The sequence below is a fragment of the Curcuma longa genome, chromosome 15, assembly GCF_044706935.1.
Source record: "Curcuma longa cultivar G26 ecotype Majalengka, Jawa Barat chromosome 15, ITB_CL_G26_1.1, whole genome shotgun sequence".
NCBI lineage: Eukaryota > Viridiplantae > Streptophyta > Magnoliopsida > Zingiberales > Zingiberaceae > Curcuma > Curcuma longa.
Genome location: NC_133875.1, coordinates 5,127,317 through 5,149,945, shown reverse-complemented (window position 1 = coordinate 5,149,945; position 22,629 = coordinate 5,127,317). Strand labels below are relative to the sequence as shown.

Below are 22,629 nucleotides of genomic sequence, written 5' to 3'. Positions count from 1 at the left end.
AAAATATGAAATAAAAATAAAAAAATAATATTGTCGGACATCTAAAAAAATGACACTGTTTCTGGAATCTTTTATTGCGCATCGCATGCGCAAGCTATTAAATTATATATATATATAGAGAGAGAGATTAGAATTTTGTTTACCTCAAATTGCTAAAAATAAATTGGTTCAATGACACTATTTATTTCTCAACAAAATACCAAATAAGGATGATGAAAAATATAAAAAAAATGAATCCGAGTGAGTTTCATGGAGACATGATGAAAAATATAATGATCATGTTAAATGTGATGAACATCTTGGATGTGAATGGCTCATCTGACTGTGGGCCTAAAACCAACTTGGGAAAGACAAAACAAATTAAGCACGTGCTCCTAGTCCTACTTAATTATTAATATCAAATTATAATAATAATCAGATAAGTATTAAAAAAATAAAATTCACTGTCATTGAAAAGATGCCTTAATTTTTTATAAGCATTTATCTTATTTTTCAATTTAAAAATATTTTTATTTTAATATTATCATAACAATTCTAATTAAAATTGTCATAAACAATTTTGATTGTTACAATATAATATTAAATAATTTTAACTAAATTAAAATAATTTTAATAAGTTGTAATTGAATTTTTTTAATTTAAATATTCAGACTCTCACTTACCCAATTAATTTGGAAATGAATGACTTTTCGTCCATTCAAATAAATCCGAAAACTTAAACAACTCCTCACCTACCTGGTAATTGAGTATTTAGGTCTAATAATGTTTTATATGTAATAATTTTATTCTAAAGAAATATGTTTTGGATGAAAAATAAGATTAGAAACCTTTTATGTTTTATTATTATTTTTAAAAAATAGTTTATGAGAGAAGGAGGAAGAGAGACGCACCAATTAGTTTGCGAACTGTGAGAAACAGTAAACAAAAATCATTAATAAAAAGAAACGTGGACGCATCCTAAATGTATTAGCTGTCAAGCACATGTAGCACGAGCAGCACGTTATCATTGTAGTCTCTTATAATGCATCGTCTCTCTCTGTACTGAAATCGTATAAAAGTGTGACAAATAGGATCCCACGTAGTGAGTTTCATGATCATTTATAAAAATTATAATTGATTATTATAAAAAAAATATTATCTTAATTTTATCCATATTTGATTTTTATCCACTTAAGACTGTCCATAATCAACAATATATATATATATATATATATATATATATATATATATATATATATATATATATATATATAAAATCTCAGTCTCATGGACTCAATCTTTGGGGTGGCTGATCCGGTCCCATAGAAATTTCTCACCGACTACCAGGGTAAATCGGGAAGCGCATACGACGGCCAATCTAGATGCCCAGCATCCTTTGATTGTGTTCTACATTTAGAGGAAAATTCCTACAAATACGCCGTAGCTAGGGATCGAACCGCGAGTCCCTGAGTCACAAACCGGATGTTCTACCGTTGCACCATTGCCCTGGGGACAATGGACAACAATGATAAATCCCAATCAGTCTTATGGACTCAATCCCTGTGGTGGCTGGTCCCGTCCCACGGAAGTTTCCCACCGACCACCAGGGTAAATCAGGAAGCGCATGTGGCGGCCAATCCAGATGTCCAGCATCCTTTGATTGCGTTCTCCATTTGGAAGAAAATTTTTGCAAATACGCCGTAGTTAGGGATCGAACTGCAGATCCCTAGGTCACAATCCAAATGTCCTACCGTTGCACCATTGCCTCATGGACAAGCACATGGACAACAATACTCAAGCACATGGACTCATGAAGATCCATTCAATTGTAAAATAGTAAAATTGAGTAATCAAGGAAATTCTTTTGTCTTCTTTTGATAAATTTAGCAACACATAGGTTTATAATCGAGGGCACTTACATATTTACAAATCGTTCTTAGCCTTCATCACATTAATTATATTATTAATTATTATCATGTGAAAGAATAAATTATGATCTTCTATCTATTCTTAATTTAATTTCGATCCAATTTCCAAATTAACATTAGTCGCCGGAGCAGGCTCCCCGGTACTCGTCCAGCAAGTCGTGCTTCCACGGGATCAAGCTCTGTGGCGGGAAGCAGCACTTGCAATCCGCCTCGCACCGCCGCGGCCGCTCCACCGCCGCTCCTCCCGCCTCCTCCTCCTCCTCCGCCGCCGCCGCCGCCGCCGGAGGAGGAGGACCCATCGACGCGGCCTCCCTGAGCGGGCCCCAGCACTCGATGCGGTTGAATTCCAAGAGGTTGGAGTGGAAGTAGACCCACACGGTGGCCTCCTCCAGCTCCGGGTAGCTGTCGAAGAGCGCGCCGTCGCCGTGGACGAAGGCCTTCAGCACCACCGGCAGCTCCTTGCGGAAGATGTAGCAGCGGAGGCCGGCGATGAGGTCCAGCAGCACGTGGCCGCCGCTGATGTGGCAGTGCACGTGCAGCGACATCTTCCCGCGCACCTTCCTCCACTCCGCCACCACCTCGTCCCTCTGCAGCCTGTTGTACCACCCCTGCAACTGCTCCAAAACAGAGCATCCAAAACTAAGTAAGAACACGCGACGAACATCCGACGCTCGCCCGATCCGATCAAAAGATCGACTTACCTGAGCGCGATTGATGGTGTCGGAGATGGCGAGCGTGATCTTGGCGGTGATGTCGCTGTGTGTGAGCGTGTAGGCCCTCGGCAGCTTCCCCGGGTGCTTCTCCTCCTCCGTTCCCAAGAACAGCACCTTCAGCTTCGACGACTCGAAGATTGCTGGCCCAAACAGCCTTGCAACCTAATCACCACCATCAACTCTCCAAAATGAAAAACAAGAACAAGAAGAAGAAGAAGAAAAACACTAGAGATGATACCGGAACAACGGATCGTCTTCTTCCTCTTCTCTGCTTGCTGAACTCGAACACAGGACTCTTTCTCAGCTCTGCAAAGTCACTCCGCTGCTTCAGTTGCACAGGCTGCAGCAACATGGCGGCTGCGAATCCCATCCTCACCAAGAAAGAAGGAGAAGCGATACCCTAATTAGGAATTCTCCTCCGGTTTCCACGGAAGTCAGAGGCAAACAAACAGAAGGCTTTAGAAGGCGATACGAATCAGAATGGAGGAATCGCCACGTTTCTCTCCGTGATTTCCAACGTGAGATCTCTAAATGCACGCTGATGGGGAGGAAGAGGACAAGGGAGGTTGGCCAAAGCGGCAAGTCAGTGAGATTGCTTGCAGTAGCGGTGAGAAAGAAGAGGCGGCGTGTGCGAATCACGATCGCTTGCCGCAGCCGGCCGGTTGCTTCCCTGGGAATTCAACCAAGTAAAACCATTTTTTCCCGATTATTTAATTGCTTTTATTTGTTTTTTTGTTGGACACGTGTCGTGGTGTGTTCGAGGAGAGTTTGGATAGAAATTTAGTTCAGACGCGCGGGTTGACCGTAACTCAGATTTTGGTCGGCTGGATTCGGTGGGGATCTAGTGGGAGACGGTTGGAGTGCGACGCGTGCGCTTTGAGATTCGGATTGGCTGATCGGTTCGGTTAGGTTTTTTTTTTCAATCGGTGAAAGTTGACGAGAGGGCCGGTCGAGTCATCATCTTTATCCGGTCGGACCAAATGGAAGAAATTGTCGTTTCCAAATTAATTCAAAGTGGACTCTAGATTTTTCTAATTTTCAGTGCTTTACTTTGGAGTGCTCAAATGGCGTGGATTAATTAAACTTCTCTTTCTAAATTTACTATTAATTTTTTTAAAAAAATTATTTTTAGTTAAAATGAATTATTGTTGATGAGTATTAGGGGGGGGGGGGGGGGGGGGGGGGGGGGGGGGGGGGGGGGGGGGGGGATTGGGGTTTTGGTTTCATCATTTTTTTTTTATTTTTTTAGTTTTTAAAAATTACTGTTTACTTTGTATTTTTCAATCTCATTCTCTAAAAAATAAAAAATTATTTTTTTAAAATAATAAAAAATGATAAAATAGAGAATGAAAACTGCGGCTGAAAAATAGAAAATACAAAAACGCGACTACAGTAATGTCGCACACCTTTAAATTTCTCCCTAACGTCACAACCTCATCACATAATTCTTTTTTTTCCCGACTTAAGGATTGCAATTTTGACCCCAACAACTAAGGCATCTCTGCCTCGCCCTCCACGAACCCTGCGCCTCCAATGGGAACCGTGATGCCGACGTTAAAAATTGGACCTTTATTTTGTTTACCATAAAGCGGAGAGGAAAGGAGCGGCCTTTGGGGGTCCAAGGCAGCTTTCAACATCAAAAGCGATGGAGTTCATTCCTCCGAGTTAAAGTCGAGGACCGGAGAGGTGAAACGGGCGGCGACGAAGGGGAGTTGGCATCGAAGGGGTTGGCGAAAGGTGTGAGCTTGCGGTGAGGGAGGCAACGAAAGTAGGTCCTGCGCTAAGATAACTCTTTCCATGATTCTAAGCGGCCGACGCTGAGGGATATCCGAGTAGCAGAGAGAAGCTTGGACAAATTTGAAAATTTAATAACCAGAACCCAAGCTCAGAATCGTTACGAGGCAGTAACAAACTCTTTTTTACTATTCGCGTTCCTAAAGGGATGGGAACAGGGAAGGAAGCATCCAAGAGGATCAAAATGTAGGAATTGATCCGTCGACACAAATAATGTGTTGGTGAGATAGAAATCTTCATGGTTGTATCTCAAAAATAAACTGTTTGATCCAATTTACTTGGTATTTTATCTCTTGAATGTTTTTTTCCTTTCAAAATTTTCTATCAAATTATGCCGATCCTTTTTTGATTATACTATAATTATTTATTTGATAAATTTTATTTTTATTTTTTTATAATTTAGATATTCAATTCTTTGAATTAATTAATTTTAATTTATTTTGTATCTCACGGTCCCATATAGTCGGATTAGATTTGATCCCCTTCTTGGATGGTCTTTTTATTAAAAAAATTATTTTATTTATAATTTTTCATATTAACAAATCAAATATATTTTTAAATTTTTTTTTATAAAAAATAAAAAATAATATATCATATCAAATTTATTTTTTAAAAATTAGATAAAAAAATATAAAATATAAAATATAAAAAATTTTCCAAATCGAATGCCCTCTTAATTAATCCTCACGTTCTGAGCCGGCTCAAACCGGTTTGGGCTTGGGTTTTTTTTAGCCCTAGAAATCTCCGGAAAACCGCCGTACGGCGCAAACCACGCTACTTCGTTCGTTAACTTGGTCGGGCCATGGCGACGGAGATCTCCCACCACCACGTCGCCGTCATCGCCGTCGCCGCCTGATGCGCCCTCTACTTTCTCGCATCACTGCAGGTCTCACCGCCGCCCTCCTCTCCGCCTTCCCCTTTCCCTCTCCCCCTAATCTCCTCTTCTTTGTCGCAGAGGCCGCCGCCCTCTCGGCCCTACACCTATCGAAACCCCCCTCCCTTCCCGCTAATCTTCTTTCCGCACCTCGCCGTCGCCTCTACCACGTGGTTCCCATGAGACCGCCCTCTTCCTCCCCGCCGCCGATCACCTTCTCGTCTCCCGAGTCTCTCTCCGATTGGATTCGGCCTCACCTCCCCTTCGACCCTGTCGCCTCATGGGGTGCGGTTCCTGGCACCAAATCTCTTAGTAATCTGTGGCTCGAGATCAACCATGGCGAGACGAGTCTCGAACTTCAACCCAATTCCCAGGATGATGCGATAGGCGAAAAAGATGGAGCCTTTACCGTCCTCCGAGTTGTCAACGTGGCTATCGTCAGGATCCGCAATTCTAGAGGCGAAGTCCTTGTCGAATCCCACCAGCTTCTCTCTGATGGCACGGTGCGATCCAGGTCCCGCCCCCTTTCCGAGAAGATGATGCCCGGGGAGGCTGTGGAGGAAGCTGCCCAGCGTGCAGTTCGTGAAGAATTGGGGAAAGATGTGGTAAGGATTTTACCTGGCTCGTATCAAATGAGGGTGGAGGAAAGGGCTTCCGCCTCTTACCCAGGCCTGCCTGCAAGGTACATTTTGCATTCCGTTGATGCCGAAGTGGAAGGACTGCCGGAGGTGGGAGAGTTCTCTTCGGAAGAGAATGGTGAGGGAGTTGTGGCAGTGGAGAAGGCAGTTTTTGTTAGGAGGCACTTCTGGAAATGGGTTGATATTAATGGCATCATACAGCAGTCCTAGTGATGATTTGGGTAGATAAAGGTGAAATTTTGGTTAGATTTATTACAGTTACTAACCTATTTCCCAAGCATGATCTGCAATTACTATAGAAATTTGTTTCCGTTTTGGTGTATAAGGTGAGGGTATTGAAAGATTTGAACAATGTTGATAATTTATTAGTATGTAATCCACATGACAGCTGAAATTCCTATGTCAAATTAGTTTTGCCCTAACAATTTATGCTATATTACATACTTTCTGCTTTTGCCAACGTGATGTTTGTATAATGTCAATAGTAAATTAGTATGTGAACAACATGACAGCTGAAATTCCTATGCCTGATTAGTTTTTCTGTAACAATTTGTGCTATATTACATATTTTCTTCTTTTGCCGAAGTGATGTTTGTATCTTTTCTCCCATCTTGCTACGAAGAAAAATGTTCACTACTTCAAATATCCCATATATAACATATATGTAGATGGGAATAGAGGAAGGGGTCAGATTTATCTTAATAAAAGTAGCAATACAGTCTATAATGTTAGATCAATTCACAAAAGGGGTGGATATAGATAACTGTTATTGATGCATAGGACGGACACCAAGTAGTTGATATTGTGCCTCTAGGACCAAAATTTCTTGTTTCAGAAGATGAATCCATTAAGCTTGATCAATCATTAATAAACAATCCCAATATGAGAGACTTTGGTTAGGGACACGCAGAAGTTGTCTTGCAGGCCTATTAGAGTCCAAGGCCCTTTATTCTTCTCTGTGTCTGCTATTTCGGCACATGTTTTTTTACTTCTTAAAAAGGAGTTTGCAGAGTTTCAATCTCACATAATTAGTGTCTAGGTGTGGGGATTTCTCAACATCAAGTTGGCTAAACATGCAAAATTTCATTGCTTCGTTTATGCCTTTTTTTTTTCATTTTGTGGGATGTCTGAGAATCCATTACTTGTATCCTATTCTTAGTTATAGTCATATAGAGGAAGAGAATACAAGGGAAGGATGCCCAAAGAAAAAAAGGAAAACAAGAAATCCTTTTAGGAAGGATTACTGGTCTTTATGAATCCTCTATTCGACATAAGGAAAATGAAGGAATCCCTTTTCTTTTGCCATCTTATATCGAAACAATAATTATTTTTTCTCTTGTTTGTCAAAGATTACCATTCCTTTTCTGGGTCTGCTAGAACTGTTGTTTATAGATTCATAGGAAGTTGTGAACAAATAAAGAGAGAAAAATGATTAGTGGGAATAATTTACTAAACAAATAGAAATTCTATTAACTTAAACTTCTAACTCAAAGAAATTATTCAAACAAATTCAAATTTCAAATTATAGAGTAAGTTCCATTGGTAGTTTACTACAGAAAGAAAAAATTTGTAGGAAATCTCATGCTTAGTTATCCAAATGTTGTATTATCTAAGAGAAGAGTGCTGAGTAAAACATCAGAACAAAGGATCCATTTTGTCATTTTATTTCTACAAAACAAATATAATATTTTGATTATGTTGACTGGCTAAATTTTCAATCTGAATTTGTATATTTCCCAACATATATGTTATGGAGTAGATCAAAGTCTTCTTGTATTCTAATATCGTATGTGAATGACAGCCTTATTCTAAAGATTGAAATTTGGCTCCATTTTGGCAATCTGTCAGTTACTATTTGGTAATTCTGTTGTATTTTTTATACTTTTAGCTTTTGCACTGTATCAAACTGCTTAAGCATTTGAAATGTTTGGGGGTACTTATTGTGAATATGTGTGCCAATGATAGCGTAAGGTGTTTTGTAATTTATATTCTCCATCAAATAATGTGTAAAAGACATATGATCATCCCTGTTCCCCATGGTTTGAATGAGTGTAGTTCCATGAAGATTAAAGGAACATGACTTATTTATCGTAAGTTGGTGATGCCATTTTAATGTTTTTACCATAAAACATTAGCAAGTTCTTTGTTTGAGGGCTGGTTCTTGTCAGGTAATTATTACCCCTAAAACAGAAACTGATAGCATTGTTATTACTCTGTAGTGGCTCTAAATCCACTATTGTTTATTTATTTAACTGTTTCTAATCTCCTTGTGGATGCATCTTATTATCCATTTTGTTTCTTTTTTCAGTAACACATTTTCGTGTATGAACACATTAGATATTCTGTTTTTCTTTGAACTAGCTAAACTAAGCTTCTCGCCAAGAAAGATTAGTTGTAGTGAGATGGTGGAGCATGACAAAAAGTATGTACTCTATGATTTCTCTCTATGAAAAATGTTTGTCTTAGTTGGTAAGTAGATTGTTCATGTTCCTGGAACTCCTAAATTGAGTGACTGAAGTATACCTTGAAGTATCACTAATGTTACACAGGCATGATTTCGGATCCATCACTAAATAAAACTACTGTCTTTTACATCACTTTGTAGACAAAATGCTTCTTTCACTTTCGATTACTTTCAAATTCTAGCTGTCTGAAAAATATGGGGAAGGAGAGGGAAACCTTTAGAAAAATTCACTTCTGGTGGATAGAGTTTCACTCGAATACAATGAGATACCTCATTTCTTATGTTATCAATTGTTTTTCTTGATTGTTATCTGATTTGGTAGGTTATCAATTCTTTGGTAAAGCCAAAAAACCAGGAAAGAAGCACTGTGTTTTCCATCAATTCTTTAGTAAAGCCCCATAAACTAGTAAAGGAAGAAAGCATTGTGGTTGCAGTCATCATCACACACTAGTAGTTCATAGGGCATCAGATTCTGTGCCCACCAAAGTGTGATCATTGATTGAATTCTACCTCACCTTACTTTTTGTAAATTTCATTGATTAGAATGGATCATTCAATCTTGATGGCCTTCAATTGAGCTCCTAAAGTTGTGTTTACAGGGTCCCTCATAATAGCAAAAGGAAGACAATGTTGGGATTGAGGTAGAGAACATGAATGGATGCTCCAAGCAAAGTAAGTTGTTATTCTTGTTCTGATCTCCATGCACTAAACATAGTGGATTCGAGATTGAAAGTTGAAGAATTGGATTCTTCTGAGCACTGTGTTCTTGGACATAAAAGAAGAAAATTGTAGAAATTTCTGGAAAAGGAGTTTTCATTGTTTTGTTTCGAGAAAAATCATAGAAAATATAAGAGTGGTGATACACAACATGAAATCATGAAAATCGTAACATAATACTCACATTGACAGTGGATTCCACTGGCATGCAGTGGGACCTACTACATGCAATTGTGAGTGTCATGCTTTCATACTTACCATTTCATGGTAAGTATCATTTCTCAAAATATAAACGTTTTGAGGGAACGACTTGTTTATTGATTGATATGAAACAACGGCTCTCGAAGTATAGCTGAGTTGGTTACGACGCAGCAGAGTTATAGAAGAGATATGAAACAGCGGTTTAAGCACATTAAAATTACAGCCTGTTTTTGTCTTTCTTAACATGCGATTAACTAAGCTTAAGCACTGGAGCCGGTTCAGATGTCGACGTCGCAGTCCGGTTCGCCGAGCAGCGGAACCGGACCGGCGAGCACCTTCTTGAAGCCGACGAGCACGTCGCAGCGGACGTAGATGCCGTTCCAGCGGCCCCTAAACGGGCCGGCCTTGTACCTGACCCGGCCCACCACCAGGAGTCGGAGCCCCACGATGCCGTAGGCCTCGTCGGCGGCGAGCCCCGCGGCGGCGTCCGGGGACACGGGCACCGACCCGCCGCCCAGCACCGGGGACACCGCCACCGTGCTCTCGGGGTCCTGGAAGACGGGCGGGAGCGGCTCCGGCGGGGTGACGGGCTGGCCGCGGTAGGCGACGTAGGCGGAGAGGTGGTCGTAGAAGGCGGCGGCGCGCCGGCTGGGGTTGCGGATGAGCAGAGTGAACTGCATGCTGGTGGAGAGCGCGGTGGGCAGGGAGGAGGAGGAGGAGGCGTTGGAGAGGTCGTAGATGGCGGCGGCGATCACGGAGAAGCGGGGGGTGGAGGGCCGGTACACGAGGTAGAGGATGAGGGCGGTGAGGCCGGCGAGGAAGAGGAAGAGGAGGAGGGAGAGGAGCAGGAGGCGGGCGCCGCGGGGGGCACGATTGCTCTTCTCGCTCATCTCTCTGTTCCGAGCTGCGGAGGAGCAGCAGGACGAGAAGAAGAAGATGCGAAGGAGTGACGAGCGAGAGAGAGAGAGTGGAGGATTTAAGACCGACTGAGAGTACACGTGTCGACCGGTTCAGACGGCCAGGTCTGGCTCGGCATAAACCGGACCGGGCTCATGACGGTCCAATTTGAGTTCGAGTTCAGTCGAATTAGTCTAGCAGCCCTGCCTATTCTTGTTTGAATGGACAAAAATCAAAAGGATTCCATTTATTTGTGGAGTCCCGTTTCATTTTTATTTTTTATAAAAAAGAATTTTTATCTGTGTGTATAATTATTCAATTATTTTCTACTATATTATTTTTAATTTTTTATTATTATTTCTCTTTTATATTTTTAATTTAAATCCTGAATCAAGAACACATTCATAATTTTTATGTTAGAGTGAATCATAGAATATATAATATATTATATTGAAATTTATTTAGACATCTACATTAGTTATTGGATGTAATTGATATCTAAAAAATATTATTTAAAGATTTGTTAGACTTCAAAAATTAATCTTTTTAAAGTTATTTTTATGCTATAACAATTACAATTTCATAATTGTTATAACTATTACAGTTATAATAGCTATGATACCATAGTAGCTATAATGCGTCCGACTGATTTAGAAGTTATATGGGAGATATATGTTAGATAATAATGAGAACAGTATTAGAAAATAATTATGTCATTTTATGCAGGATGGGATGCCCCTTTTGATTAAAAAATTAAAATAGAATACCTTTTTACGATTTAAAATAAAAAAAGATACCTTTTGATTTTTTACTTAATTCAATTTTTCAATAAAAAAATAAAATCTATCATCCTAGTGGCCCCACACGGTTAGCTCCACGACCATCTATAAGGAGATAAATCGGAAAGTTGTAGTTGGCCACTATAGAGGAAGGCATTACTTTGGTTTCATCTAGATTTGATCTTTGTCACTTCAGTAAATCTATTCTATCGTAATTAACTCAATTATGTTCCGAAAGACTTGATTTTTACCTTCAAGATACAATTTCGGATTGTGAAGTTACTGCCAGAAAAGGCATACAACAATAATAATTAAACTTTATTTCACTGATGGACTAACTGCCAAAGAAGGTATATGAACTCTAGATACATATGAACAGGCGATATGCCATGTGCAACTGTGCAAGCCACCAGTTGCCTACCCAAAGAGATGTCTGTTCCTCATCGCTCGATAGGAAGGAATTGCAAGTGGAAGTCGAAGATGTAGCTCCATCTTCGCCTACTTATATGCTCTTCAAAGTAGAGTGAGGCAGTGCTATAACTTTGATGCCGGTTTCGATGGGCTTGCACCTTCGAATGCATGCTCTAGCACATCCTCAATGCGCTTCACCAACAGTATCTGCAAAGTATATAGTGATCGTTGAAGTAATTTTACTTCTCTGCGTAGCAATTTATACTATTATCAAGAATCATAGAATTTTGCTAAACAAGTATGAGCATTCAATCACTGTCATTGCTAATCGAGGAATTCCAATTTCGATAACCTCTACCATCTGAAAGCACCTAAAAACAACATTTTATATTAAAATTGTGACAAATTATCGATATGATCTTTGAATGTATTGGTGTCATATAGAATAATTTTGGCACAATGTTGTTCATCAAGGTGTTTGTTGAAACAACTGATGGACTAAAAATCTGCCAACTGATTGGAGGTATTATCTTAAGGCCAGTTTTGGCACAATTTTGATTTCGATAACAAAGCATCGTCAGGTTAAGTGTGGGTGCAAAATTTGCACAACTACATCAATCCATGAAGTGTATGTGCATCATAGAAGGTTAAGCAAAAGATGAACATTTATATGAAGGCAAGCATGCATTACCTCCATGCCGGCAAGAATGGCTGATGGAACTTCAGCCAAATCCTTTGAGTTTCGTTCAGGCAATATTATTCGTTTGATACCATACCGATTTGCGGCCAGTACCTTATGAAGTAACCAAATATTCCTATCAGAACTAGTAATAAAGTGAAGGTGTGATATCATATAACAACTAAGAAAATAATTCAGTAAGAGAAGGGATTGTTTAACTTCTTTTTTTTCGAAAGAAATGTGAAACAAAACTTAGTTATCGTAGCACCAACCTTATCCTTGATACCGCCAACGGGTAAAACAAGGCCTCTGAGGGTCATCTCTCCAGTCATTGCAGTATCTGCTCTAACTTTCCTTTGGCTGAATAGTGATACTAAGGCTGTTACTAAAGTAATTCCTGCAGATGGACCATCCTTCGGCACAGCACCAGCGGGAAAATGAATATGAATATCTTGCTTCTCAAGCAAACTGATATCACCAGCAGTTGACAGATTGAGATCTGCTGCTCTTGCTCTCACCTGTTATGTATAAAAATGAGATATAATTCGATATATGAAACTTTTCGTTCTTTAAAATATTTTAGGCACCTGTGAACAGCACAGATTTTAGAAGTAGGGTAAAGACTTGAATTAGCAGCAATTTAGATGGGATCAGTTTTCTGTATTATTCAGAAATGTTCCAGTAAGTATGATTCAGAAGTATTGAACAAGAGTTCCGATGACAACTTATTACTTGTTTGAAAAAGATAAGTATATGGATGCAATGTTCTTCAAGCAATTGTGCAGTTCAAAAAAGAGAATATGTGGAACTGCAACAGAATTCAGAATGTGTGTTGGATAACCTCGAAACAAATTGCAGTGTAGCTTGAATTTACTTGATGGCCATCATATTTTGGATTTTTTGATGCAGGAACGAAATTTGGCTTTTTGGAATGTCCTAAAGGAATTCTCATGAGATGTGTCTCAGTCTCTATGCATAAAGTTTAAAGAAGATTTAACAATAATTCAAGGATTCTAAACTATAAGTTAAAAGTTAACATGAATGTCATTCAATCTTCCATTATGCTATCCCAAGAAAAGGGGTAGATGCAAAATGAATTAATTCAACAAGAGGTAGATGCATCAAGCAAGAAAAATACCCATGTTAGAGCTATATGTGCTGATTCTTTAATAACATCTCCAAGTTGCCCTGTTAAATGCAAATCACCCTTCCCCACCATTGCTGTGGCTTCGATAATCTGAACATCACCACCAAAGGTTGTCCAGACAAGACCGACGACTATTCCTGGAGTAGCTACACGATCAGCAGTTTCTTTCTCGTCAAATCTAGGAGGCTGCAATTTTCAGCTAATTATATTTTAGAAAAGTATTTTGAAGACCAGATAAAGCTGAATAGAAAGTATAAAAAATATTTGATTGTCTAAGATAAAAGCCGCTACCCCAAGCACTTTTTCCAGCATAGCCTCATCTATTACCATAACTGAGGCACTTGAGAAAGAATTTGATATTCCCTGACTGTTGATAGTCAGAGGAATGACTTCCATTTCAACTTCAGAAGCATCAACAAGCCTGGTGTTCATCAAAGAAGTCTTTGGATGATTGTCTTTGCCAAGCTGAACCATATAGTCTTTTTCAGCAACCTTGACAGCAGCTGCACGAGCCAGAGCAGCTAAGTTCCTTTCAAGATTACGAACACCAGCTTCTCTAGTATATCTCTGAATAATTAGTTTCACAATGCCCTGCACATAAATATTAGAAACATGTAAAATTTTATAACAAAGTCTAATGCCAGAAAAACTTTGTTCAAACATGAACTACCACTCTGCGCATACATGTGATGCCTAGCTTCCTCCACCAGTAAAGACCAGTGACTATGATAAAGAGAATGGTAACCGAAAGAAAAAAAATCATAAATGTACCTTTAAATTAGACTGATAAGGAGCATGTTTCACGGACAACTAGAAGTCATGTGTGCTATTCCAGATATATGGGCTGATTAATGTTAAGACTTTGTGAATCACAGAAATTTTTGTGAAACAGACAACAAATAAGTCATAAAATGATGTTATTATATACACACACATACATTTATTCATGCCAAAATTTTTTCTAACCACTATACATAATCACATATTCACATAAACATTTTATATCTACCTATAACATACATATTTGCAAAAAGTTCCATGCACATTCCAAGTGATTAAAAAAGTTATGCTACCGTTCACATGACAATAATGATTGTTCTTTACATAACTAGAATTATACTAGTGAACATAAAGAAAAATTAGAATTTTTAATGCAGAATTACTAGTAGTATCATCTTTGTCATATACACCTAAAGAAGATCAAAATTATAAAAGGAACTATTGAATTGTTTGATTTCTAGTGAGAAAAAACATTTTTATGCCTAAAATTGTTAAAACTTTCATACTAGATACCTATATTAAAAATTTCAGCAGCTGAAGAAGTTTGTTTCTAATCTAACAAACCTAAATTTGATGAAAATATACCTCAGGAATTTGAAGGAACTGAGAGCTTAGTCCATGCTGCTCTAAGACTCTTGGTATAAGATGCTTGAGAGCTATCTTTAGTTTTTCTTCAGGTGTATAGCCAAGAAGCTCAATGACTTCCATTCGGTCTAAGAGTGGAGGAGGAATAGGTTGAACTCTATTTGCAGTTGCAACAAAAATTACCTTTGATAGATCGAAAGGAACATTCAAATAACTGAAAAACAAGTTAAGGAATTTTTGCAATAAAAAAAATAAGAATTAATCCTATTTAAATAGTATTTTACTAAATGTATCCATCCAGCTAGTAGGGAAGTCGTATGCAATAGAAATTCATCAAGCAGCATAAGTGAGGATACTGATCATTGAAAGTTTTATTTTGTTCTGGATCAAGAACTTCCAACAATGCTGATGCTGGATCCCCCCGGACATCAGAACCCGTCTTATCAATTTCATCAAGCAGCATAACTGGATTGCTGACAGTCACTCTCTGCAGATTAATTAAATGAAATATGGATGATGTATGTCAGGTGAAACAACAAGCCAATAGGTAATCAAACATATTTGGTGGACATGAATAATTTACAGAGGCTACTAAATGAGAATATAATAAACCATGAAGCTAGGACAACTCAGAATTTGCAAAGGCTGCACCAGTGAAGGTCAGATGAAAAAGTTTTGAAGGCAAGGTACCAGAATTGGCCTGCTAAGGTCATAACTGTTTTCAATTCTTTCTGGGAATATGACATGGCATTTAATACTCTTAAAAACCTTTATTTCATGAAATTAAAGGATTGCTAATGACAAAAGACGATGTATACAAACAAAAAGGCAGCCTATATGATCCTACAGCTATATGAGTTTTATGTATTGTTAGCAATAATTGCCTTTTTCTCAAATATTAGAACACGTGATGGTGTCAAAAAACATAAATCACAAATAAGGAAAGGAAAAAAACAACATATATATTCTATCCTAAGGTTTAAAGTCTTATTCCAAGCCTAGGTTCCCGATTCTAGCTGGAACAAAAAGTACCAATGTTGCATTAGTATCCCGACATGTGGTGTCTGTTGCACAAATGAGGAGGGTGGAATCAAGAAGAACCAAAGAAAAAGTGGCTTACCTCATGGAACATAAGAGATCTATGCTGTTGGGATAATCGAGATAAGTAAATAGCGAAACATTTAATGGGTTTAAAGGTTCACGCAAGGTTTGAAGTCTTATTCCACATTGAGGTTTTGGGTTTACCAAGGTGGTACCAATCGGCACCAATCATTAGAAGAAATTGAGGGAAGAAACAGAAGGAATGTGGAAGGAATAATGTGCACTAAGCTCCAACAGGAACCCTTGCAGAAGATGAGATCGCAAGCCGACAAAGCTGCTGCAGCAAAACCCTAGTTGCGGAAGATGACAACAGTTGACAAGCAATGAAGTGTTTGAGGTATGTGTCATTTGTGTCCATCCCATTTTTTTGATCCATGAGAGCTATAACACTAGTCACTTCAAAAGTAATCTCAAAGATCTATAATTGAAAAGACAATAAAGAAATAGAACTGCAATGGCATAATGTCCTAAAACAAACCTTCAATCCATCAATAAGTCGTCCCGGCATGCTTCCAATATATGTCCTTCGATGACCTCTGATATCAGCTTCATCCTTCACACCACCCAGAGATATCCGTATAAATTTTCTACTCAGGACACTTGCAATTGATGATGCTAATGATGTCTTTCCAACTCCAGGAGGACCAACAAAACAAAGCACAGGACCTCGTGCATCTGGTTTAAGCTGCAAAAATAGTAGTATATTTGTGTCACTGGTGTGGACTCTTGTTAGATGCTAATAGTGTTAAGGATAAGCAAACATAACCAGGAAACAAGGATAAGACATAACCTTTCTAACAGCTAGATATTCAATGATCCGTTGCTTAACTTTAAGCAACCCATAGTGATCACGGTCAAGACTCACTTTGGCAGCCTTAAGATCAAGTTCAGGTTCTTCACTAACTTTTTGCCAAGGAAGATCAGCAAGAAGTTCCAAATATACACATGAACTGTTATATCCAGGCTGCTGAGGTTGCATCTTTTTTAGGCGTCTGCATAGAAAGTTTTAATAGTTACATCTTTTGCATCAAATAGCTTAGAAGACAGGAAATTTGTATAAATTGAGAAATAAAAATTCTTTTAAGGCTATTAAGCTTTTATTCGATATGTTTGGAAAAGTACAATAATGCTATTTTTTTTCTCCCAATAGATTATGGGTGAACATACTTTATGTACAAGTTATCTATGACTCTGATTAACAGACGTAGTACATAAGAGCACAACTTCTCATACTGCTAGAGTTTGAACACTCTTCCCTAGTTGAACAAAGGCAACCAAAGGTATAGGGAGAAATTAAGAAATTGCAGGAATTTAATAAAAGATATGCAATGAATAAGGAATTGAGTTTTCAGGAATGGCTCAGAAAGCTTCCATGTCAGCAATTGAGATGTTCACAGAAATGAGTGGGTGGAAAGAAAATTTTTTTGGTACCATTACAACAACGGTAGGATATGCAGTCTGTACTGAAGAAGAAAATTCAACATACAGTTTGATCGTAGTCTCACATGCACATGGCAAGTTGATGATAAATCATTACTTCAATTTGAAAACCAACCTCAGTTCCCTTTGAGCAAGCTTCCATATATTAGGAGGCATTCCTGCATTTTGCATCTTCCTTTCCAAGGCAGCCACATCATCCTCGCCATCATCATTATCACCAAGTTCTTCCTTTATAGCCCTCATCTAGTAAACGATTATTTAAGTTGTGTGAGAATAGAGCAATTGTTGACAAACTAGTAGACATTATCAATGTGATCAGTATATAAAGATACAAACCTGCTGCTTGAGAAGAAATTCTTTCTGGGACTTAGATAACTGACCCTCGACCTTTTGAGTTATCTTTTCTGCCACACGAATTGACTGTTCACCAAGTAATTGGGTTAAGTATATATGATAAACCAAGTAATCAGGTTGAGTACATAGGATATTCGACTTCTTAAAAATCAATGATATGGTATTTTATAATTTTGATGGATTATGCAGTTGCTGTACAATTTAAAAAACATAAAACTTCAGGAGTATATTGAGATGCTAGAAATGATGGTTAAAACACAGATAGTGAACTTGACCTGTATATGTTTGTCCACCAGTTCCATGGCCTTAGAGAATCGCACTTTTAAATCAACAGAATCAAGCATCGATAATTGCTCCTCAAAACTTATTTCAAAGCTAGCAACTAATATGTCTGCCAGCCTATGCACAGGAATTGTATCCAGGAGAAATCTTTTCTTACCCTCAAGTTTATGCATCTGCAAATAGTTAGCAAGAGCAAGTGAGAAATACTACATAATAAGCTATGACAAACTAACAGATAAAGCAAAAACAAGCAGCTGGTGATATAAGACTAACTTAAACGAACATGAAACAATTTCAAAGGGCAAAAGTAAACGAAATCCTTCAAATATTACTGAGAGAAACGACCAATCCACACAGCAATAGAACGGCCCATTTAGCAAAATATCATAGAATAAGGGTGAAGACGTTCCTTATAACTCAGACATAATTCCAGTTCAAAAGATTAGTGATTATAGCATATTAAAGGAAAACAGAAAAAGGAGGTGGCTTGTGTTGCCTTTACTGTTACTAAACCATTTCTCCATGCACACAATCAAACCTTAATTCTAACACAATAAAAATTTAATGATCGTGAAGACAGACCTTCAGGGTAGAACACCAACCTGCTCAAGAAGAGAAATGAGCTCCATAGCTGTAGCTTTAAATTGGCGAGATAATGAAATGAAATCTGGATCTTGTTCTGCTTGCTCCAACTCTAAGCAGGAAGGAGAACAATCATGAAAATTTTAGTTATTAGCATGCACCACAATCGCAGAAGGATTTTCCATAAGAAAAATGCATATGCAAGTGAACAGTTCAGCACTAGTAGTAACAACTCAGATTTATAGGCATATTAACAACCTGGGAAATCCACGAAAAAACAAAGAAATTTTATAGCTTGTTACACATACCAAGGAGCACCTCTAGCATGTTTGAATATAGAGATAGAAAAGCTAAAACAAAACTAAACAATGTTATTTATTATAATGTTGTGAGGATGTACTAAAATAAAGAAAAATCTTAAGTGTTATATTTTCCGGGTACATTCTCTCAAGGAGTAAGGGCTTCTGATGCAGATAGTGCGCTTCTAAATAGGATACTGGCAAAATGACTTCTCTTAAGAAACTTTTCTACACTTGAAGCTCCAAACCCTTGAAGAAACAACCTACCAAGAAGCGTAGTCTGGGATCGATGATTGTTCTTTAGCTACATGATCACCTGGATTGTACATATCAGATATGCTCTTTCTATTCAATGTTTCTGGTGATAGTTTTTTGGATTGATGTCAGACATGCTTTTTTTTTGTTGCTGTTTTAAGATGTTAGGTCTGTATCTTAACCTCTATTTCAATAGAAGCACAGAATGAACATTCTTTTTCGATCCTATTTTTACAAAAAGTAAAAAAAAAAATTCTACCAGGAAGTATTGTCAAGGTACACTTGGAGGAGTGTCAATAAAGCACAAAAGCCTAAGACAATAAGTTTGATTCATGAAAACCATATTTTTAAGCATCTACTTTAGTGCAAGGATAAGTCTGAATAGACCTTGCACTAGTCGGAGTCTCATAGGACTATCTGTTCCTTTGGTTCACAAATCAGATTGAACAGGCACTTAGAAATACAGTTTATTGCATAACTACAAAGGCAGATTGCACTTTCCATAGAATGCGCACGTGCTAGCAAGATTCTATCAGAGCTATTGGTAAGTTTACTATGGAATAATCACTTCACTCTGCCCTGTATATTGAGAAAGATGAAAGGAAAACAATTCTTAGAAATGTCTTTAATTTTAGGTTGCATTCCCAAAAAATCAAACACTAGTATATATGAGTTGATAAGTACTATGAAAGGAACTGACAACAAAAGTTTTGAAGGCAAAATGTAACTGAATTACATAATTACACAAACTTACGGTAGGTCTTTTATTCTATAAGAAGACTGATGATTGGATGTCAAGGGCAAGCACACCTTCTCAAGTATTATTGTTCAAGGCAGACCAATTTTTTATTAGATTTCTTCTTTCATGCAGATAAATTCTTCATCAACCATAACCACATACTATAGTTAAATTTCCTATATTTTTGTTGCAGTATTAGAGAATGAAGAGATGTTTTCAGAATCATGAAGAAAAATGTTTTTTGGTCATGCATATGATAATTTTTACATCTGATATCACTTATGAGAAAAGATTATCTTGACGAACCTGATACTAATACATATGATTGACATAGAAAATAACTTTACTCTTCAGGCTATTGTCCATTATTCAACAATAACAACACAAGCTAAGATGGTTAAGTAGAAAGTGTGTGTATCCTAAAGAGAAATATAGAATCAACCATAAAGAAAGAAACATAATTTTTCTTGGAATATGCATATGCAGAATCAGAAATACCATGCCCAAAGAACCCTATCTTTCTTAGAATATAAGTCATTAAAATAGTAAAAGAATGAACCAATTGGAACAAATGTATTAGGTAATGGCGTGCTTGCCTTACCAGCACTAGACAAATCAAGACTGCTGATATGTGCAACATAATATATTCCTCTTGCACTGAGTTCCTGAACATTAAATCTGCATAGGCCTTCGAGAACAACAATATAGATAACCCTTCCACTTGGTTTGTCAACTTCCTGAGAGAGGTGCAGTGCTTTAGCAGCTACTCCCCTAAAATCATAATTTGATAACTAAGATTCTATAGGCAACAAAAATATTTAAATATATGTGTCTGAAAGTTGTTAATACATGAAGAAAACAGAATCTGTTTGGTTCACAAATGAAATGACAATCAATTAGCTATTCTCAATAGAACTACCCGGTTAATATGAGCAATTATTTGGATAAAGTTTTCTATATAATCATTCAACCAAGTTAATGATGATAGGAATCCCTAGTTTAATCTACCAATCTCATGTAACTCTCAAATGTAAAAAGGTATGCATTGTCTATATCTCGATGCTTGGGATGGATAAAGGTCAATTGACCATGTACATTAATCTTGCACATTGGATAAACAATGGAAGAAAGACAGATAAGTAACATTCAAATTGCTCCTTTTTATGTTAAAAAAGTTTTATGTTGCAATCTTTGGAGCATTTGGCCTTGCCGATTGGTACACTTTCACAAAGTATACATGGTGCCATGCCAGAAAAGAGAATACTTTCATCTTTCTACAACCATTAACATTCAACTCCACTCATCCATCAAAAAAAGAAGACGATGCTTAACATAGATACTTTTTTTTTAAGACTATCTTTTAAGAAACAAAAAGAGATGCATATTATTTTTATCAAATACATAAAGAAATGAGTGCTATGGGCAATCCACAAAGTAAAACTACAGCAAAACCAACTTTTTAGAGCATAACCAACGACAAACTTTAATTGACTAAAATTTCAAGTTAAAACTAAATGAGTCGCGGCTGTCTAATAAAAAAAATGAAGTTTTTATTTTAAAAAACGTGAAATTTTCAGGGAAAATGAATACATCTATGCGCCAACCTGCTATGCCAGTGAGCAAGTTCCCTTGGTCTCTTTGCATCCTGCTTGTGAAAAACTCCAGTTGCAATTGGTTCTCCCTTACGACCCTGTTCCCAAGAATCACTCCCGATACCTACAAATACTCAAACGTAAGACCAAATTTCCCTTTCTCAGATGCACATTATCTACAAAATGGCAAAAGGACAACCAAAATAACCTGAAAATAACAACGAACCTACAATAGCATCTTCACTGCCCTTAACTGGAAGCACGCCAATCAATCCCTTCTTTTCCTTCTGCCACAGTTCTTGCTCCACCAACTTCACACTGCATCACGACATACCAGTACCATGACTCCCGGAAACCACATGTTATAGACACCTAAATCGATAACTACAGTATCCAAAGCCACATGACTCAAAAAATACTACAAGTACAACAAAAGCCCCAAATTTAGCTGACTCGAAGCAAGAACTCTAGTCCTATCGACGCAACATGCTCGGAGAACCGGTTGGGAGAACGGGGATTACCTACTGGGCGAAGTGCAGCGGATTCGAATGACGGCGCCGGGCAAGAGGACCTTGTTCCAGAAGGGGAGGATCGCCAGCCTGCCCGGGAGCTCCACCGTCTCTGCCATCGCCGAGTGACAGAACGAGATAGATCGACGAACGGAGTTGGAGACCGCTCTGGTATAAAAAGGGACCAGAGAGGAAGGGACTCGGGACAGGACACGGTGGGTGTGGGCCCGTCGCGCATCGGCCGTATCTGAAAAACGGTGAAAGAGTGGGTGACGCAACGCAGGTGACGCCATCGGGATATCGTCGCAGATGACGTATTCTGCGTCCAACCGCAGTCTTTTCCCCACATCTTACACACGACGTGGCGATGCGACACCGACGTACGATGTTTACGTGGCGTCCCACGGTTGGTTCGGCGGCTGTTCTGTGTTATTAAAACACGTTTCAAAAATTAAAATAAAATACGTGGGGAGAATTTTAAAAGACGCTCTTTATTTTTATAATAATAAAAAATCCCTAAATTGTATATAAATATTCACGAATAGTTTCATTCCTCCTTGTATATAAAAAAGTTTTAGTTCAAATTTAAATATTCAAAAACGTCAATTTATTATTATTAAATATCAATCTTATCTTCACAACTTTATTGTCGACACAATAATTGATGGTTACATTTTCGTCCTTTGTTAATGATTAAACGTATTGACTTGGTAAAAAGTCGTGCAAGGTAATTAATTGTTATTTCATGCTTTCTTAATGAAGAATCATATTGACTTGGTAAAAGTTTGACAAGGTCATTAATTATGTATTGGTTAGTTCAATGTCAAGATTAGTGTTCATTAACAATTGAAAAATAAGTTAATCATGGATCAATAATGTCAAAGATTGGT

General features: G+C 38.0%; 4 protein-coding genes across 7 annotated transcripts; 1 reads left to right on the top strand and 3 right to left on the bottom strand.

Annotated features, from left to right (window-relative positions):
* Positions 1-1,901: 1,901 nt before the first annotated feature.
* Positions 1,902-3,134, bottom strand: LOC141845867 (protein STAY-GREEN, chloroplastic-like). Its single transcript, XM_074733870.1, has 3 exons — positions 2,859-3,134; positions 2,609-2,782; positions 1,902-2,521 (listed from the first exon to the last, which is right to left on the bottom strand). Exons 1-3 carry the CDS (start codon positions 2,988-2,990, stop codon positions 2,024-2,026), a joined length of 804 nt encoding a protein of 267 aa, XP_074589971.1. The 5' UTR covers positions 2,991-3,134; the 3' UTR covers positions 1,902-2,023.
* Positions 3,135-5,201: 2,067 nt separating this feature from the next.
* Positions 5,202-9,122, top strand: LOC141845866 (uncharacterized). 2 transcript variants are annotated; one of them, XM_074733867.1, is made up of 2 exons: positions 5,202-6,157; positions 8,990-9,122. In XM_074733867.1, exon 1 carries the CDS (start codon positions 5,270-5,272, stop codon positions 6,134-6,136), a length of 867 nt encoding a protein of 288 aa, XP_074589968.1. In that variant the 5' UTR covers positions 5,202-5,269; the 3' UTR covers positions 6,137-6,157; positions 8,990-9,122. The 2 variants fall into 2 exon arrangements, with proteins under 2 accessions (XP_074589968.1, XP_074589970.1); XM_074733869.1 differs by lacking the exon at positions 8,990-9,122 and having other exon boundaries at positions 5,202-5,300; positions 5,370-6,373.
* A 292-nt stretch (positions 9,123-9,414) lies between these two features.
* On the bottom strand, positions 9,415-10,242 carry LOC141845868 (NDR1/HIN1-like protein 1). The gene has a single exon (XM_074733871.1). The coding sequence runs from the start codon at positions 10,196-10,198 to the stop codon at positions 9,587-9,589; it is 612 nt and encodes a 203-aa protein (XP_074589972.1). The 5' UTR covers positions 10,199-10,242; the 3' UTR covers positions 9,415-9,586.
* Positions 10,243-11,281: 1,039 nt separating this feature from the next.
* LOC141845865 (lon protease homolog 2, peroxisomal-like) lies at positions 11,282-21,859 on the bottom strand. Of its 3 annotated transcripts, none has more exons than XM_074733864.1 (17): positions 21,752-21,859; positions 21,439-21,548; positions 21,243-21,354; positions 20,240-20,409; positions 18,366-18,457; positions 17,757-17,936; positions 17,464-17,547; positions 17,243-17,370; positions 16,478-16,679; positions 16,166-16,372; positions 14,943-15,073; positions 14,587-14,800; positions 13,513-13,812; positions 13,213-13,407; positions 12,347-12,592; positions 12,087-12,188; positions 11,282-11,602 (listed from the first exon to the last, which is right to left on the bottom strand). In XM_074733864.1, exons 1-17 carry the CDS (start codon positions 21,856-21,858, stop codon positions 11,519-11,521), a joined length of 2,664 nt encoding a protein of 887 aa, XP_074589965.1. In that variant the 5' UTR covers position 21,859; the 3' UTR covers positions 11,282-11,518. The 3 variants fall into 3 exon arrangements, with proteins under 3 accessions (XP_074589965.1, XP_074589966.1, XP_074589967.1); XM_074733865.1 differs by having other exon boundaries at positions 21,457-21,548; XM_074733866.1 differs by lacking the exons at positions 21,243-21,354; positions 21,439-21,548; positions 21,752-21,859 and having other exon boundaries at positions 18,366-18,455; positions 20,240-20,396.
* Positions 21,860-22,629: the final 770 nt, after the last annotated feature.